This window comes from Pimephales promelas, chromosome 3 (assembly GCF_988280905.1).
Source record: "Pimephales promelas chromosome 3, fPimPro1.hap1.1, whole genome shotgun sequence".
Lineage (NCBI taxonomy): Eukaryota > Metazoa > Chordata > Actinopteri > Cypriniformes > Leuciscidae > Pimephales > Pimephales promelas.
The window spans coordinates 41,582,898-41,602,054 of NC_142771.1; the positions used below are offsets into that span (position 1 = coordinate 41,582,898).

Genomic DNA, 19,157 nt, shown 5'->3' on the forward strand with positions numbered 1-19,157 from the left:
CACCTCCTCATTTGCCTCCAAAACCCGGTTAGCCTCCAGCGCGACCTTGCTGAAGGCTTCCTCCAGTTCTTCCGCCGACATCTTCTTGCAAGACTTCATCACTGAGTTTGCTAGTCGGGAAAACCGCTGTTTGGCAGTCGTTCTCTCTTTCTTTAACTGCTGCAGAGACTTTGACTCAGCCATGTTGGGCTTTGGAATGAACTTTAACTTGGCACACTGGGCTTGGCTTGGCGGGAGCCGTGGGTAGCTTGGACAAGCAGCGGGGCTGGGGACTCAGCTACAGGGACTCAGCTACAGGTGAGCTTGGCGGGCTGATGGGCCAGCTTGATCAGAGTTTCTTCAAGCAGTCTCAGCGGTTTTTCACTGTCAAGTGTTTTTCTCATTTAGTTGTGCTTAACCCTCACTTGATAGGGAGGTACCAATCTTGAACATTAAAGTGTTTCACTCAATAACCAGGCCTCAATTTGGATCTTTGTCCTTTTCTTTTATTTGTCATCACTTCTTGAAGCCCAGACATTACAGGTGAAAAACCTTCAAAACCAGAAAACACCAACGATTTACTATTTTGCATGTTTGTGGTAAAAACAGACACACAGAGCTCAAAAATGATTAATTATCAAACTCGGCACTAGACACATATATAAATACAAATACACAAATTTCTCCATGAACTATTTGAGTTTAAATTCATCACAAACATTAAATTACTATTTAAACTACAGGAGGCACAATGAATTGCATGAGTATTTAAATATCCAAACAGTGAATTTAACACATTTTTTACCCATACAAAATATTTTCAGTACATAATCACTCCCTTTAAAAATTGTACAAACTACTATTCCAACATTTAAATATTTACTTATTTATTTATTTTTTCTTTTTGATTTCCATTTTAGGCAAATGTTATATAAAAATAGGACCATGCACGACTTTGAACCATGTCTTTACAAGCCAATAATATCCCGTATATCTGAGTACATATCAGAATTAAATCACTAAATTAAGTGATTCCGTAAATACCACGTGAATGTTTACAACACACAACTCCTACAGCGCACAAACATGAATGCCTTCTTCCACCCGCATCTCAACGCCTCATCAGCGTGCAACAAAGTCTGATTTGTGTGGCGATCTTACCGGCTGTCTGTTCTGTCTTTTGATTTGGCACCAATATCTGCACAGCTTCAGTGAAGTCTGATTAGAAAGCCGCTTTCCTTTCTCGCGCTTTACTGGCGTCGTTGCTGGTACTAGCCGACACACTGAATAGGAAATGTGCGTGTCTTTCCTGCTTGATTGCCCACAGGTGAGTGATAATTTGTTCCGCCTGATCGCTGACGAAAAGGGGCGTTCGCCGCAACATTGTGCAACCCTAATTTGTCTAAATACTTTCCCTTACTGAGTACTAGGACTTTAAGTTTTTTGGTTCCTTTATATCAGGAGGAAAAAGTCCAGTGCCATTGTTTGTTAGCAATGTGATCTCATTTGTGAGCTTTGTTAGATTTTTGCTGCATTTGGCCGAGTGGTTATTAGGGTGGCTCGTCAATGTATTAGTTTTCTCTAGTACATAAAATAAGTCAGCTTCTTATTCTTATTCTTAGTCAGTTCTTATGGGGAGAAGAATTTAATGAAGGTAGTAGTGTAGCACTGATTCTTCAGCAGCAATGTTAGCATGTCAGCCTTCAAAGAATCTTAACCCAAAGTTTAAATTTAACATTTGAGCAGAAACTGGCTAACAAAAACTTATTTGATGTCTATTTTATAGTAAAAACTATAGCAACTGGATGTTTTTACCTTTTCACACCATTCTTTGTAAACCCTAGAAATGGTTGTGCTTGAATATCCCATATCCCATGGATATCATCATATTTAAACAGTCTTTATTCAGTTTACAGACACTATTCAATAATGTGATTAGAACAAAGCACTTAAGAATAAAGAACTTACCGCATCGCATAGCTGAGCCTGATGATTCTTAAGAGCCAGCGGGACAGATAGGAAAGCTATTGAACCAGCGGGATCATTTGAACCACAAACATACCCACGATGGGGTAGCGAATGACTAGCCCAGACGTGGGAGGCAGACCGTTCCGATGTGGGAGCTCAGTCATATGTCACATCCTGACAGTGGAAGGCTAGGCTAGGACCAGCCTTCCATGGGGGCCTACTCTGTCAGGGGTGCAATGGTGCCTTCTTGTGACTACCTCCACGGCGCGGCCCTGTGCTGCTGGGGCCGGGTGGGAGGGACGGAAGTCACAGGAGGGTGTGTTCGGCGGCAAGCGGACTGAGGCGTCTAAGCCGGCGGCTGGGTGGAAAAGCTGGCCGTGGGTTCAGAACATGTTTGGTAGCCTCAGTCTGCTTCTGGGCGGCCGAGAACTTTTGGGCAGAATTCTCGACCACGCCGCCGAAGAGTGGGGATATGGGGGAGTTGAGGTAGGGTTCGCTCAGCCTTGCGTATATCAACCAGGTTAAGGCAGAGATGTCTGACCATGCATGTGGACATCACCTGACCCAGGGAGCGTGCGGTCACCTTCGTCGCTTGAGGTCGGTGACGACAGGTAGCTCTTGGATTATCCCTGAATCAGCTCAACTCTTGTGCATGCCATTGAGCACCCTGAAGGATGGCAGCCTGCCCCGCAGCCCTATGGGTGTTTGCCACCAGAGCAGACAAAAAACCTACAGGCATTGAAGGGATGCTTAGGGTCGCCACTCCAGGTGGAGGCACTGTGGGGACACAGATGTGGTGTCCTCTAACACAGCTCTGGTCAGCGAACTCATTCAGAACCGCACGGGTGAAAGAGGCGGTGTGGACCAAGGATATTTTGTCGGTTTAGTTCCAGAACAGCTGTCTTAGGTCACCCTGGCCACCTGGCCTGGCCATCTCGCGTGGAGAAAATAGATTGAGGTGTGGATGAGGGGACTCTTGCTATATTGAGCTCATCGAATCTCGAACGTTACATTGCGATGGTCATGTTCCTACTTGGAGAACGTGACGCATTCACGAGCGCTGTCTGAGCGTGATCGAAGCCCAGACAAGTCCAAACAGCGCTCGTGCCCATCAGCTGAATCTATCAGAATACCGCACTCAGAAATACACGGGCAGATCGTCTTTAGAAAGACGTGCCACGTGCACGCTATTTTTGTGAGAGAAAAGCTTGCAGCAGTGCTGAAGCGCCCAGGGAAAAACACGCACGCTGCACAGATCAGCAGGCAGGAATGTGCAACTCTCTGGAACACGCCATCACACCAACACCGACTGGAAGCTGCTTGTCTAGGAGATTCTCGAAGATAGTCAGAGAATAGGCTGCAGGAGTGAAGAGAACTTCTTTGCTCCGAAGCAAAAACACATCTGCATATTGCCGGCATACTTCCTTATATTCCCACGGGGTGGGGCGGAGTCACGCTATGCAAAATCCGCAGACCCATGGCATTTCTTTGCCATTGACTCGTTTTGTAATGCTCGGAGCTCATAGGCTTTCTAAGTGAAACCCCATTTCGTCGTCATTCAACGTAACTTGAAGTGACTACGAAAGGGAACTCAATATAATATACAATATAATGCACTAAATAAACCACAGGCAACATATATAATGTACAGAATATTGACAGAGTCTTTTATTTGTGATACAACAGTCGTTGTTCCCCCATATCTCCTCTGAGTGAAGTAATCTGCCAGAGAAGTCAGTAGACACTTGCACTGAGCTTCGTGACGCACTTACGTTTAGAAATAGTACATCTCGCTTATTTCCGGTTATGTTTACTTTCAATGTACTGTGGTCATTGAGTTGACCAAACGCACTTAAAATGAGTGTCCACAATAAGATTTAAAAATGCGGAGATTGTTATTGAAAGGAAAAGGGATATTCTGATGTTTACTGTGTGCAGAATTTCCCAAACTCATCAACATGAAGTTTTAATCCAACAGAAGCCGATCTGAGAAAGCAGCGGCTGTTAAAAATACGCCATTATTTTGGTGTGTTCGTCTAAACCAGTGACCGCGACACTGAAGTGTGTGAGAATAGAGGAATAACATCAGTGTGAACCACCAACATTTATTTATTTGGATTCAATATTTTAATTATTCTGTGTCATTTTTCAATGTCAGTCTTTTTAATATTTACATGTTTATGCCCAAAATGCTTAATTAATATTCAAAGTTGACTGTCATTCTCCTCTACACTGTGTGTGTTACTGTTTAAGATTAATTAAATATCCAGTAGCCTTTTTAATAGAGCATTCATTCGTTCCACTATTTTAAAAGACTGGAATAAAGCACCAACGCACACAAGCAATCCTTTTTATTAGTCAAATTAATTTAAAAATGTAAACTCAGTAGGTATGAAATATCAGTTAGAGAAAAGCACAGTTAATGAGAAGACGAGCATTGGACAGTTGGAAATAAATTATATTTATTGGAACATTTTTTTTTTATTTATTCAGCAGGCTTGAGGTGATTAATATCATTATTCACTGTTTTAAACAATTGGCAGCCATAAAACATAGTGATAATCTGGATTCTCATGCGTGTGTGTGCGCGTGTGTGCTGAACGCTCTTACCGGAAACTCCCGATATGTGCTAAGTAGAACGAGGAAGTAGTTGTAAGAGTAGTCCATTAATAATCCACGGAGCAACAGCAAGAAATCACCGTTATCATCTTCATGATGAAGGTTTCTCACGGTCTCCCTCCACAGAGGAAATGTACTCATATTTCACTCTTGGTTTATTAGTCTTTTCTTTCCTCATTCTGTTCCTCAATCCTGGAAAGTCCTTCACGTCAGATGATGTAATGTCTCTCTGAATTTTTCCTTTTGGTGAGATTTGTATTGATCAATTACAGTTGTAGACGATACAGAAATAACATGCATAAACAGGGTTCATAGAAAAGAAACTGTATATCTAAATCCATCTATACAAGTCCCACAACAAGCGTTCATTTATAAAGCTGTCTTATGTCAGATGATTATCATTAAAAATGCCTTTATCATAAAAATGCTGAAAGTTGTCTGTGATGGTTGTGTTTAGTTTAAGTTTGTACTGCTTAAAAACAATGGTGAGTGAGTGAGTGAGTGTCAGTGAGTGAGTGAGTGTCAGTGAGTGTGTGAGTGTCAGTGAGTGAGTAGTCTCGCGTAGCCAGACCTTCAGACTGACGGCTGAAGGTCTGGAATTCATAGCAGCTTTCTTTGGCCAAGGCCCGCCCATAAGGCCGTTTGACTGACATGTCAAACAACCAATTACAGTTCGTTTCGTTCAGCGTCATGTTTCAGGGCGTGGAAATGTCCCCACAACAACAGATCGGCGTGCAACAAGTCAGTCAGCAGTCAGCAGCAGTTACTGGAGTGCCTTATGGATCAATTCGTTAACAACGCTCCGCGCTATTAAATTCGCCCAGGAACTCGCGCTCATGTCCATCTAATGCCCGCTTTGTCAACGCCGCACATTGAATACTCACACGAGTCAGGCTGCGAATGTAAGTTACGTCCCCGCCACAGCGCGCTCACGCCTACTAAATAAACGCCTAACCTCCGGCGCCGCGTACTCGCTATTCCCTTTAGCCTTTAGTTTAGCACATCTAGTGGATAGATAATAGATAGGAGGGGACATACAACTACGTTTAGCTGATCTTGATAAATGCTCATTGTCACCTTTTACTGTCTATGATTGTCATTTATAAACACAACAGTTTTTATTCCGCAATCACACATCTGAGCTTTGTTTCCCGGCGGACCGAAAATAAACGCGACACCCGGAAATCCGATAAAATTCAACCAATCAGGTGACGACTTCGACATTCCTGAAGTGTTTCCAGTTAAGTGTACCATATGCATCAGACGTTTAGCCAACGTTCCGTGGGCGTGACGTCTGAGGCTGAGACTAGTGAGTGAGTGAGTGTCAGTAAGTGTGTGAGTGTCAATGAGTGAGTGAGAATCAGTGAGTGAGTGAGAATCAGTGAGTGAGTGAGAATCAGTGAGTGAGTGTCAGTGAGTGAGTGAGAAACAGTGAGTGAGTGAGTGTCAGTGAGTGAGTGTGTTTGAATGAGGTGCCCCCTGGGACATTATTCACAATTACCATGCACATACACATGTGAAACTAAATTCATTCACAACATACTATACTGAAATGCTCACATATACACAAGTGAAACGCGCTCACACACACAACTGAAATTATTACGCTCTCACACACACAACTAAAACACGCTCACACACACAACTGAAACGCGCTCACACACACAACTGAAATTATTACGCGCTCACACACACAACTGAACTTGCTCACACACACAACTGAAAACGCTCTCTCACACACACACACAACCGAAATGCTCTCACACACACAACTGAAACGCCCTCACACACACAACTGAAACGCTCTCACACACACATGACATATTTAGTAATAATAATTTAACCTCCTTATTATGTAGCCGAATCTGTGCTGGTTTGTATTGGGTGCATAGCTAGCTACATCTGTCAAAGTAACGGTAATGGGTCATTCTACAGAAACGTCCACTTTTGGTATGGCAAGATGTCTTAAAATATATTTCTTTTTGTAACATTTAAACTTAGACCACATTATTATATTGCCTTTTGACTTTACGAATACACATAAATGGCAGCTTAATGATTTTTAATATTTTGTGTGAATTTATTTAAAGACTGCATGTAGCCTACCATTTAAAAAAAATTGTCACTGGTGTTACCTTACTTTGCCAATATTAAAGGTTTTTATGAAATATTTCTATTGTAATCAGCACATGCATTCAGAGTTACAGAATAATAATAATAATGCAACAAATAAGGAGATTATGTTTTATTTATTTTAAAGGGCACCTATTATGCCCCTTTTTACAAGATGTAAAATTGGTCTCTGGTGTCCCCAGAATGTATTTGTGAAGTTTCAGCTCAAAATACCCTCAGTTAACTTATTATAACCATTTGAAAATGTCATTTTTTGGGCCTATTTTAAAATGAGCTGTTTTGGTGTATACGACCTTAAATGCAAATGAGCTGCATATCCCCGCCCTGCCTTTGGATGAGGGCGTAACTTGATACCTATGGCAGTCGGTAAGCAGAAGGGCTGAGAGAGTGAGAGACCTGCTGTTTTGAATGTCATTCAGCGTACGTTTGAATCGGAATATATAAATAGTCTCTGATCAGACCCAGATGACGAAGAGACTTCGGAAGAATAAATACAAATGAGAATGGACCAGTACGTCTCGGTATGGTTATTTGATACATTTTATGTACTTATAGAGTTGTAATCGCGTCCTCTTTGAAATTATGGATGTGCAACACACACAGACACACACAAACACTAACGTTTGTGCAATTTTTTGAAACTACAAACACATACTGTGATAAAGTTTGATACGTACAAGCGAAATTACATTTATGCGAGGGACCTGTTGCGTCATGTTTACATTACTGTCATACAGGTGCTTCTGTGGCAAATGTGAGATGATGGCTAACTTACAGAACAAGAACATATATGCAGTAGGCATGTGCCGGTATCAAATTTTCATGCTGCGGTTAATTGATTGAGCTTTTATCACGGTATACGGTATTATCACGATATTTTAATGAAATTATATTTTAATGCTCAAGAAAAACTGATGCATTGTGGGTATCTAAAAAAACGTGAACTTGCATCACAATGTGTAATTGTGCAAAACATATGGTAACTAAACCAAATTGTTTAAAGTTTAGTGACAACATGTTACAATGTTTACGTGGTACAATGACTGGTAGGTTACTGTTTGTATTATTCAATTAAATTCTTGGATTTGAATTCAGTCTTAATTCAATATTGACTCATTTGGATAAATATTAGGTAGGCCCCAGTCTGTTAATGTTTCTCAAGAAAAAAAAATCTCTCACATAATGCTGTAAACATACAAAGAGAGAAATTAAATATAATATTTAGCAAAATACTTCTTGCTATTTTTTTTCTAGTCAACTATTGTGCTCAGGGCCGGCCCTGACCAATTTGCTGCCCTAGGCAAGATTTTACCTGGTGGCGCCCCATGCATTACAGCCCACTTCACCCCATCATTTGTGTTGTTGATTCATCTAGCTAGCATTCAAGTCAAGTCCCCCTTTATTTTTATATAGTGCTTTTTAGCCTACAATACAGATATTTCAAGCAGCCTTACAGTGATAACAGGAAAATAATGCAACAAAGTTTTTTTCTCCTGTACAGCAGATCTAGAAGAAAATAGTGTCATAATCAAGCTTAAGTATGTTCAGTGAAGGTTTATTTTATTGTATTTTTTTATATTTATTTCTTTCATTTATATATAGCCGCTCTAGTTATAACAGTGATGTCATGTTCCAAATGTAATTCATGCACAAACTATTCATTGAGCACAAGCAAAAGTGTCTGTTTGGGAATTGATGGCAGCAATCTTCCACTAAATTATGGCACGTTTCATGTTTTCAACATTAATGAAATTGCTAAATGTCTTTAATGTGAATGTTACGTGAAACATTAGCTACTTTTAATAAACCTGTAGCCTATAAATATCATTATTAATTTTGGCAAATAAATAAAAAATGCCATATCTCCCAACTGTATAGTAAAACATTAAATAATAAAAGTGATAGTATGCATATAAAAAAGACTGACGTGTTTGTTACAAATCGCATTGTCTGTCTGGGGGCTCTGAAGAACTCAAAACTAACTTACTGTTAACATAAAGTTATAAGGTATACAAATAACTGCTATTAAATTATAGCATCTTAATACTATGCAATTAGATAAACTGTTTATTCATTACATCACTTTACCTCTGTCTTTATCCCATTGTATCCTCTTCTTTTTGGCACTGTATCTATCGCAGCAGACTATAAGACCCCATTTACACCTGGTATTAAAATGCGATCTGTATCCAGATAAATTATCCGGATAATAAAAAACGCATGTTAATGCAAGGTGTAAATGCGTTGTGATCGGATCGCGATCGGATCTGCCTGACCACATCTGGAGGTAGTCTGGCTCGCATTGTGTCCGGATCTTTACTAGGTGTAAACGCAATCTGGTTGTTGAAACCACATATGTATATTTTACTCCTCCCAAAAAGGCAAAAAATAAACGAGTGAGCTTGTTCTATAGGCTATATGTCATGTTATAGTCAGATATGACGGCGCTACTGCGACACGGATCACCCATCACCGCAGATGAGCAGCTGAGCGTCTATTCATCGAGCCAACGTGCAAATATAGCAAATAAAAGTGAAAGTAAGTCACAGACGCTTAACACACAATCATCTTCAAGTAAAGAAATGAAATTATCTTACCAGCGCTGTTGCCACTCTTTTATTGATGTCTTTGATTTGGAAATTAGCTGATGATCAACGAAATGCAGCTCAAATCTGTTGCTTTTGGTGGCGTGCAATCCATTAAATCTGCATACGCGGGAGTTTAAGATCGGATTTATATCCGTTTTGCAAAAACACATTTATGTGGCCAGGTGTAAATGGAATCGGTACTTATTATCCGGATAACTTATCTGGATACAGATCGCATTTTAATACCAGGTGTAAATGGGGTCTAATGCTAACTTAAATGTGTCATGAAAATTCGGCCATCCGTCACAATGAGGAAACTTTCACCGTGTCTAGATGGCTGCCAGGCCCATTTCTAAGAGAGTGCTTTAGTGTAAGCGCCCTCAAACGAAAGCAATGTTGTCTACATTGGATGCGGCGAGGGGCGACGCTAAAAAACAAATGACCAACAGTAAACTGATCGCGCGCGCTCTGTTTCTGGCGCACTTCAAGCACTAGCAGTGGGCGGGGGGAGATTGATGCACCGGACCGGAGTCGGGGGACTTAGTTAAGATTTTGTGGGGCTGTTTTGCTTTATTTTGTAGTATTTCGAATTAATGGTTTTAAAATAGTATTAGTATTAGCATTTGCCTATACCGCCTATGCCATGGGCCGGCCCTGATTGTGCTGGTCATCATTAAATGGGTTTCCTGAGGTAAATGTAACGTTTTGTGACACAACTGTTCTCCTGCAGTGTTACTGACCTCTTTCCGTGTTTGAAAACACTGATTGATCGTTATTATGTACAAGTAAATATACCTTTCGGTAAGTTGTACTGTATCTTTAAATAAAAACTAAAGTAACATGATCGGTTTACTTGAACTGAGGAGCAACGATCTGTGATCAGAACCTAAGAGCTGATTTATCAACAACTTTATCAATTTATCAATGACAACTTTCATATCAAAAGTAACCTGCTCTGTCTAGTCTGTCGGTGTCAGTGTCCTCTTTGCTCTGTGATTTTTCTCTGTGGGAGAGCCTGTGAAAAATGCCAAATGCGTTAATCGCCTTTCAGGCAGGACGCGGAATGCGCGACGCTGACCGCTTGGTTCAACATTGCCCTTCAGATACAACGTGATTTATCATTTTACAAATAAAAAGTTGAACTATTTTGAACTTTAACACCGGCGTGATCGATGCAGGTCGACGCAGCAACAAAACATCCCTGCGAGTTGCGCGCGTATTCCGCGTCCTGTCTGAAAGTGTCAAGCTGAATGTGTGAGAGTTGGCAGCCCTGCGGAGATAAATCGCCGGGAGCGTTTCGCCATGCTTCTTCATCATGTGAGGATTGTTTACATTAGACTAGTGCGCACTGCCGCATGCACACAGTGCTTATACAGTACATGTGGGGATTGTTTACATCAGAGTGTGCGCGTTTTGCGCAGCACGCAGTGTTTGAGCGGATGAAGGAAAATAAGTAATGCACGCTCTAAAAGTCTAAATTCGAATCTATTATTTTTCACTGTATTTTAAAAGAGCCCGCGATAACAATATTGTGCATATTCATTACCGCGATTTATCGCATTACCAAATACCGGCACATGTCTAATATTCAGTTTTTAATAGAATATCTTTAAAAAAAATCAAATAAATAAATATATTTATATATATTTATAAACGTGTGGTTACACACTATACAAACAAGGTTTAAATTATATACACAGACATCCTACAACGACAACAACTTTAGACGCATTTGTTGTTGAATTGGCTGACATCGACTGAAAAGACTATTTGCTCAAAAATCATAAAATACACTTACTGTTACTGGAGGTGACGACAGTAGACGACGATCCACACTTGAGGATTAACTTTGAAACCAGACTTGCTTTGAATTGACCCTCGTTCACAAAACAGTCAGTCAGAAAATGATTCGCTCAAACATAAACTTATTTACGAAGGAAAGGCGCCAATTAAACATCCAAAATACAATACATCCACTGTGTTTTCAGTGGCTCTGATGTCGAAATAAGTGAAAACTTATGTAATTATTACATCTCATCCCACAACAGAACACTTATGTTTCCAAGAGATATTACTGGCTGTCGTTGAAACAATGGAGGATGGCGTACAAATCACCGAAGGCGGGGTCTATGGCACAACCACACTGTCAATCAAACCCCTTGCTCAATTCTACGTCACAAAGAGCTGAATCTTAGAACAGCTCGTTCTGATTTATTGAGATTGTAAAAAAAAAACACTGGGTGGATTTTTATCATTCTAGGGTGGTTTTGCTCACACACTGCCAACACACATTTGTGTTCAAACACCATGTAAAAGTGTATTTTCCATAATAGGTGCCCTTTAATCAGGTAGGTTTGAATATGAACTGTGATCATGCTCAACGAAAAACATGCAAGAATTAAATCAATAGATTAATAGGGTAGGCTAATTTATATCAGCCTCTCTTGAACCACAGATTGATTGAAAAGTTAAACCATCATAGAAACTTTTCATAGAAGTTTTACTGCTGCTGTTAAGTTAAAGTAATAATGTTAGCGTTACATCGCGATGCTGAGCTACAGTGAAATGATAGAAAAGACAGATGCATTATCTATGTTAGTCAATTCACCTCATTTGCGGGAACTGGTATGGAATGCCAAAGCTGACTTAATTAAAAATAAATAATACATAAATAAATAAATATATGAAGAAATGTAAAAAAGAAAAAAATACATAAATAAATACATAAATAAATATACAAAAAATGTTTAAAAAAGTACAAATAAATTAGTATTTATATTTTTATTTCCTTATTTATTTATAATTGTATTTTTCACACATTTATTTATTTATTTATTTCTACATTTATTCATTTATTTTTTTCCACTTTTATTTATTTCTACATTCTTCTACATTCTTTTGTGTATTTATATTTTTATGTCAACATTTATTTTCACATTTATTTATTTCTACATTTTATTTATTTCCACATTTATTTATTCCAACATTTCTTTCTCCGTATGCTAATGAGGGGGGCGTGTTTTAACTCAGACATGAGCAATCAAACTCAGAGTGGCAGTGCTGAAGCTTTGAGGCTACAGTGACACCTTGTGGTGTGTGACCAAACGAAACGCAAGTACTGTGTGGGCAATATCACATTTTAAGTTGTGTATATCACCCTAACTGTATCTATAGGGTAGGCTATATAGGGTTAACACACATAGCACACATGAATATGATAGCTGATAGCTTGCTTTTTTGGCTTGTGATTATTGACGACAAGACTCTCACACCAGTGCAGAACGTGGAGAGGAACCAGCGCACAGTTCACTGACTCCCAAGCAAGCATATTGATCAGTTTGAAACACGACACGCCCCCCTCATTAGCATACGGAGAAAGAAATGTTGGAATAAATAAATGTGGAAATAAATAAATGTGAAAATAAATAAATGTAGACATAAAAACATAAATACACAAAAGAATGTAGAAATAAATAAAAGTGGAAATAAATAAATGAATAAATGTAGAAATAAATAAATAAATGTGTGAAACAATACAATTATACATAAATAAGGTAATAAATAAAAGTATAAATACTCATTTATTTGTACTTTTTTTTACGTTTCTTTATATATTTATTTTTGTATTTATTTGTGTATTTTTGCTTTTTTACATTTCTTTGTATATTTATTTATGTATTTATTTATTTTTAATTAAGTCAGCTTTGGCATTCCATAAAGTGGAAGCGCGAAACACATATAACTATATTTAAGTAGATGAGTCTAAATTGTTAAATTTGGCATACAATGTAAATGAATAGCTTTGAATAAAGTTTATCTACTACTACACTTTCTTTCAACAACTTCTAGTTATTCGTCTTGAGGTGCACTACTGCCACCAACTGGACTGGAGTGGGTACTTTAACCACCTTCCGTTTCAACTGAAATACTGTCATACAACATACTGAAATACTTTTTAGTTGTGTGTGTGAGCGCATTTCAGTTGTGTGTGTGAGTGTGTTTCAGTTGTGTGTGTGAGTGTGTTTCAGTTGTGTGTGAGCGCATTTCAGTTGTGTGTGTGAGCGCATTTCAGTTGTGTGTGTGAGCACATTTCAGTTGTGTGTGTGAGAGCGATTCAGTTGTGTGTGTGTGAGTGTGTTTCAGTTGTGTGTGTGAGTGTGTTTCAGTTGTGTGTGTGAGAGTGATTCAGTTGTGTGTGTGAGTGTGTTTCAGTTGTGTGTGTGAGAGTGTTTCAGTTGTGTGTGTGAGAGTGTTTCAGTTGTGTGTGTGAGAGTGATTCAGTTGTGTGTGTGAGTGTGTTTCAGTTGTGTGTGTGAGTGTGTTTCAGTTGTGTGTGTGAGTGTGTTTCAGTTGTGTGTGTGAGTGTGTTTCAGTTGTGTGTGTGAGAGCGATTCAGTTGTGTGTGTGTGAGTGTGTTTCAGTTGTGTGTGTGAGTGTGTTTCAGTTGTGTGTGTGAGAGTGATTCAGTTGTGTGTGTGAGTGTGTTTCAGTTGTGTGTGTGAGAGTGTTTCAGTTGTGTGTGTGAGAGTGTTTCAGTTGTGTGTGTGAGAGTGATTCAGTTGTGTGTGTGAGTGTGTTTCAGTTGTGTGTGTGAGTGTGTTTCAGTTGTGTGTGTGAGTGTGTTTCAGTTGTGTGTGTGAGTGTGTTTCAGTTGTGTGTGTGAGTGTGTTTCAGTTGTGTGTGTGAGAGTGTTTCAGTTGTGTGTGTGAGAGCGATTCAGTTGTGTGTGTGAGTGTGTTTCAGTTGTGTGTGTGAGTGTGTTTCAGTTGTGTGTGTGTGTGAGTGTGTTTCAGTTGTGTGTGTGTGTGAGAGTGTTTCAGTTGTGTGTGTGAGAGCGATTCAGTTGTGTGTGCGAGTGTGTTTCAGTTGTGTGTGTGAGTGTGTTTCAGTTGTGTGTGTGTGTGAGTGTGTTCAGTTGTGTGTGTGTGAGAGAGTGTTTCAGTTGTGTGTGTGTGTGTGTTTCAGTTGTGTGTGTGAGTGTGTTTCAGTTGTGTGTGTGAGAGTGTTTCAGTTGTGTGTGTGTGTGTGAGAGTGTTTCAGTTGTGTGTGTGTGAGAGTGTTTCGGTTGTGTGTGTGTGAGAGTGTTTCAGTTGTGTGTGTGTGTGTGTGAGTGTGTCCATGCTTGTCTGGTGTAAAAAGCTTGACGTGTGTCATAATTTTACATTATTACATTAAGGTTATTTTATGTTTCATATATTGTTATATTGATATAGGAACTGTTGTTGTCAAGTAAGATTCATGTGTGTGTGTGTGTGTGTGTGTGTTCTAGTGTGGATCATGGAGGAGAGTTCAGGATTACATCAAGACTACACAGATGTAAGTCCTCAAACACAGTTTTAGTGTGTGTTGTTGTAAATGTTGCTGTTGTAATGTGTGTTCTTGTGTTCAGACGCCGTTGATCTCACACTGGATCCAAACACAGCACACACTCATCTCACTCTGTCTGAGGAGAACAGAAAGGTGACGTGTGTGGAAGAGAGTCAGTCGTATCCTGATCATCCAGACAGATTTGATGTGTGGTATCAGGTTCTGTGTAGAGAGAGTCTGACTGGACGCTGTTACTGGGAGGCTGAATGGAGTGGAGATGATGTTCATATATCAGTGTCATATAAAGGAATCAAGAGGAAAGGAGGAGGGAGTGACTGTTGGTTTGGATGTAATGAGAAGTCCTGGAGTCTGATCTGCTCTGGTCATCACAGTCTCTCTGTCCGTCACAATAATATCTCCACTGATGTTTCTGCTGATCCAGGATCCTGTAAGAGAGTAGGAGTGTTTCTGGACGAGTCGGCCGGCACTCTGACCTTCTACAGCGTCTCTGACACACACACACTCACACACTTACACACATTCACACACACATTCACTGAACCACTTTATGCTGGATTTAGATTTTATAATGTTTATAATGTTAACTCTTCAGTGTCTCTGTGTCAGATTCAAAGAAAATGAGGAAACATTTAACAATTTCTCAATTTTAATTTTTGAAATACATAAATACACACACACACACGCACACACACACACACACGCACACATTAACTCAGCCCTTCAGGCTCTCTCACACACACACACACACACACACACACTCCACGGCCCTGCTGGAAGAACGCGCTTCTGTGGTTCCTGATTTTCACCGCACTTTTGCTGTTGCTGTACAGAGATCTTATTAAATCAAACGTTTTCCCGCCAATTTTTAGGATTTTATACAGTAGTCCATCATGCCGAATTGAATCGAATGCCTTTTTAAAGTCTACAAAACATGCAAGTATTTGTCTTTGTTTGTCGTTGATGTTGTTGTTGATGAGTGTGTGGAGTGAATAGATGTGGACGGACGTGCGCTGTTGCCGCGGTAACTGTTGGGGTCGAGACGATCACCTTTCTTAAACACGGGTGTGATGAGTCCCTCAGACCAGCTCTCAGAGACTCTTCCGGACCACAACACCAGATTAAAGAGTTTGGCCAGAGTTTAATCATGCTGCCACTGCTGAGTTTAAGCATTTCATTACTAATGTGATCCTGTCCACATGCTTTCTTTAATTTAAAGATTTTTAATATGTTATCTCTCGCTTTCTCTCTCTCTCTTTTATTTCTTTGTGTTGAAATGATCATAAAGCGGCGTTTGCCATAAGTGTTTTAAATCATAATGCATTGTAAAAGTATAGAAGTATATCTATATTGAAAAAAATTCTGATTTCAGAGTCACACTGACACACACTCACACACACTGACTGTTCAATCACTACGATTCAAAACGTCAATTATTATTAGTCTTATTTCCCATGCTCAAAGGTGCATCAATGAATGGTGGTGGTTGTTTTGAATGGAAAGAGTTTCTCATTTCCCCAGATGAGTGTGTGAACATTACAAGATCAGTGTGTATTATTAATAATTGTGCAATAACAGTGGAAGTGTGTGTAGAAATGAAGCAGATGTTGACTGGAGTAAAGTGTGTGTTCTGCTCTCGGTCTCGCATCTGGTGTCGTCAGACCTCAGGTGTGTGTGAATAAAGCTAAAAATCAAGGAAATACTCAGCTGATGTGTGTCTCTCTGCTGGAATCACACACACACACACATCTAGTTTAACAAGTAAAATCTCATGCAAGTGTTAACTGTAATAACAGAAAATAGGACACAAATCATAATAAGAAAAAACACGCAGCCCCATGCGCTTTATCTGCCATTTTCGATGTCTAACTTCACAATCAATGGACACATACAGTTTAATTTAATAATTAAAGCATGTAGTCCTATCTATAATAGTGTCACAGTGTGTGTGCAGGCAGAAGAGGACGAGGAGTCAGGATTCCAATGAAGACAATATATTTAATACCAATTACAGGTAGGAAGACGGGGTACACAGAGTAACATGCAACATTGACCGACAATAACTGAATGAAACAGAGGGAACTAAATACAGGGAGGAATCAAACATAACGATGTGAAGACAGGTGATACTGATGAACAAGACGAGGAACAGGTGGCTGATGAGGGAGTGAGTTCAGGAGTGGAGACAAGAGGATCCTGGGAAGTGTAGTGCTGATGACAAGACAGGACGGTGCAGACGAAGACTGTGACAAATAGGCTATTAGAAAATTAAACTGAATAGGCTATAAATAAATTGATAGTCCTGCTGCACGGATTTTCGTAATTATTCCAGATAATATAACAAATAAATAATTATTGATAGGCGTACTTGTTAAAAGGGCTTTGTGTGTTTCGTTTATGGGTTATCTACTGTCAATTATAGAAAACAAGAATGAATTAATTAATTAAAACGAATTTGATTAAAACTAATTTAAATCATAAATAAATAATAATAATATTGACACATGCTTTTCTGTGTCATTATTTCATCTCTCTCTCTCTCTCTCTCTGTAGTAGGATGTGGGTTCATCGCCTGTAAATACATGATTCTAGTTTGAATAAAGCCTTGTTTCTTGTGTTGTTGATTTGTTTGCATTTGTTTATTGTGATGGTTACTTTTATTTACGATTTCACGGATTTATTCATGTTTCCTATTGTTGTCAGTAAATAAAATACATTTATTTAATATATATGCTTTAATTCATTGCTTGACTATAACTGTTTTTCACTGCATTTATCTAGTGTGTATAGGCCTATTCATGCTGCATGCATATCTATGTCATATGACAAAACAAATTACATTTAGCTTGTTTTGCCAAAATGTATAGCCTAATGTTCAGTTAAAAAAGTTTTGGGGTGGGCTAGCGATGCAATTAATTCTGGGGTAATCTTGTTTTTTAAGGAGTGATACTTACATTTTTCAAGTATAATCAACGGTCTTCTCCAAAGGCGAGATCTTCTCGAGATCTTCTGTGAGCAATGTGCAGACATTACAAACACTGATGAAAACCGTTTTAGGCACGGCTGTCAAGTTACTGATGCTATGAGGTGTTAGTGCACCGGTCACTCATATCATTTTTTATTGCAGAATTATTTTTTACATACATTTACATTTAATCATTTAGCAGACACTTTTATCCAAAGCGACTTACAGCTGAGGACTAAACCAAGCGAGTCATCATGAAGAGGCAAAAACAACACAAGAAGTGCTCAAAATACAAAGTTCAGACATTGCTCGGAGTAGCATAAGCCAGACAATCTTTCCTTTTTTTTTTTTTTTTTTTTTATATTTATGTTAAGTGCTCATGGAAGAGATGAGTTTTCAGTTGTCTTTTGAATGCTCAGATCATTTTCACCAGCATGGGGCCATGAATGAGAATGTTCTGGAGAGTGATTTAGTGGCTTTCTGTGATGGTACCACGAGCCGTCGCTCATTGACTGAACGCAGGCTTCTGGTAGAGATGTAGACTCGTAGGAGCGAGTGAAAGTAGGAGGGTAGGAAACAAATTATCAGGAAATGTTACTTCTGAAGTGAACTAATCCTAATAGCATAAATAAACAGTTAGTCACACAGGTTTGCTTAAGAACATCCATCTTTATTTAGAAATGTAGATGATCTGAATGTAAAATGTAAATGTACATCTTTCCATACAAAAAGGTATAGTTAAAAATAAACAACAATCTTTTAAAATGCAATCTGAGTTCGAACAGCACGCAAGAAAACCTCGGCAGGGTCTCGAAGGCCTGACGCCTGGATGAGCAACCAGCTTTACTTCTCCACGCATTCGTTACAGCACTGCAAACTAACCAACACAATATTCTGCCATGTTTCATATGCCTCCCGACTACAAATGTGCACAGCTGAGTTGCTTTAAGTGGTCCGAATCAATATCTTTTGATCAACAAGTGCAAATACCCCCACTAAAATGTTTCTTTATTCTCAATACAGCTGAAAAAACCCAAATCGAATACACACAGTGTGAAAGTCACAAAAGTTTGCATCATAGTCAAGCCGTTATTGCTTACAATGAACACTTTTGTGCTCTAGTTAGTCAGAGAGCGTACAGTACCAGGGTGTGTTTTCCATCCGATGACAATTCAACATAACAGAGGAGAGAGAGAGAGAGAGAGGGGATAGAGGAGAGAAGAGAGAGAGAGATCAAAGAAAGCAGGTTTGAATGAGGATGGAGATGAAGAGGTTTTACCCTGTCGCTCCTGGGATTGTAGTGCTGTCAAAAGTACCGACTTCGGTACAAAGTCAGTACTGACATTTTAATCATTTGACGCTTTGAGCATAATCATAAACACCTCTGCTCTGATTGGACATTGTACTTACACACTCATCAAATATGTCTGTGATTGGCTACATGTTGTGAACATACATCAATAACACTCTTCAGCAAACGCTTAGACACACACGTGGGCGTTTGAAAACAGGCGTCGATCCGTTCGTTGATCATTGTAGCCAATCACAGACAAATCCGACGAGCTCATGAACACAGCGGC

General features: G+C 39.4%; 1 protein-coding gene across 1 annotated transcript in view; it reads left to right on the plus strand.

Moving 5' to 3' along the window:
- The window catches only part of LOC120466836 (uncharacterized), a 72,885-nt gene extending 57,823 nt beyond the window's left edge, over window positions 1-15,062 (plus strand). Inside the window, 3 exon segments of the mRNA XM_089128922.1 lie at window positions 14,557-14,603; window positions 14,677-14,878; window positions 14,880-15,062. Coding sequence (XP_088985048.1) covers window positions 14,557-14,603; window positions 14,677-14,878; window positions 14,880-14,967 — 337 coding nt within the window. The 3' untranslated portion in view covers window positions 14,968-15,062.
- Window positions 15,063-19,157: the final 4,095 nt, after the last annotated feature.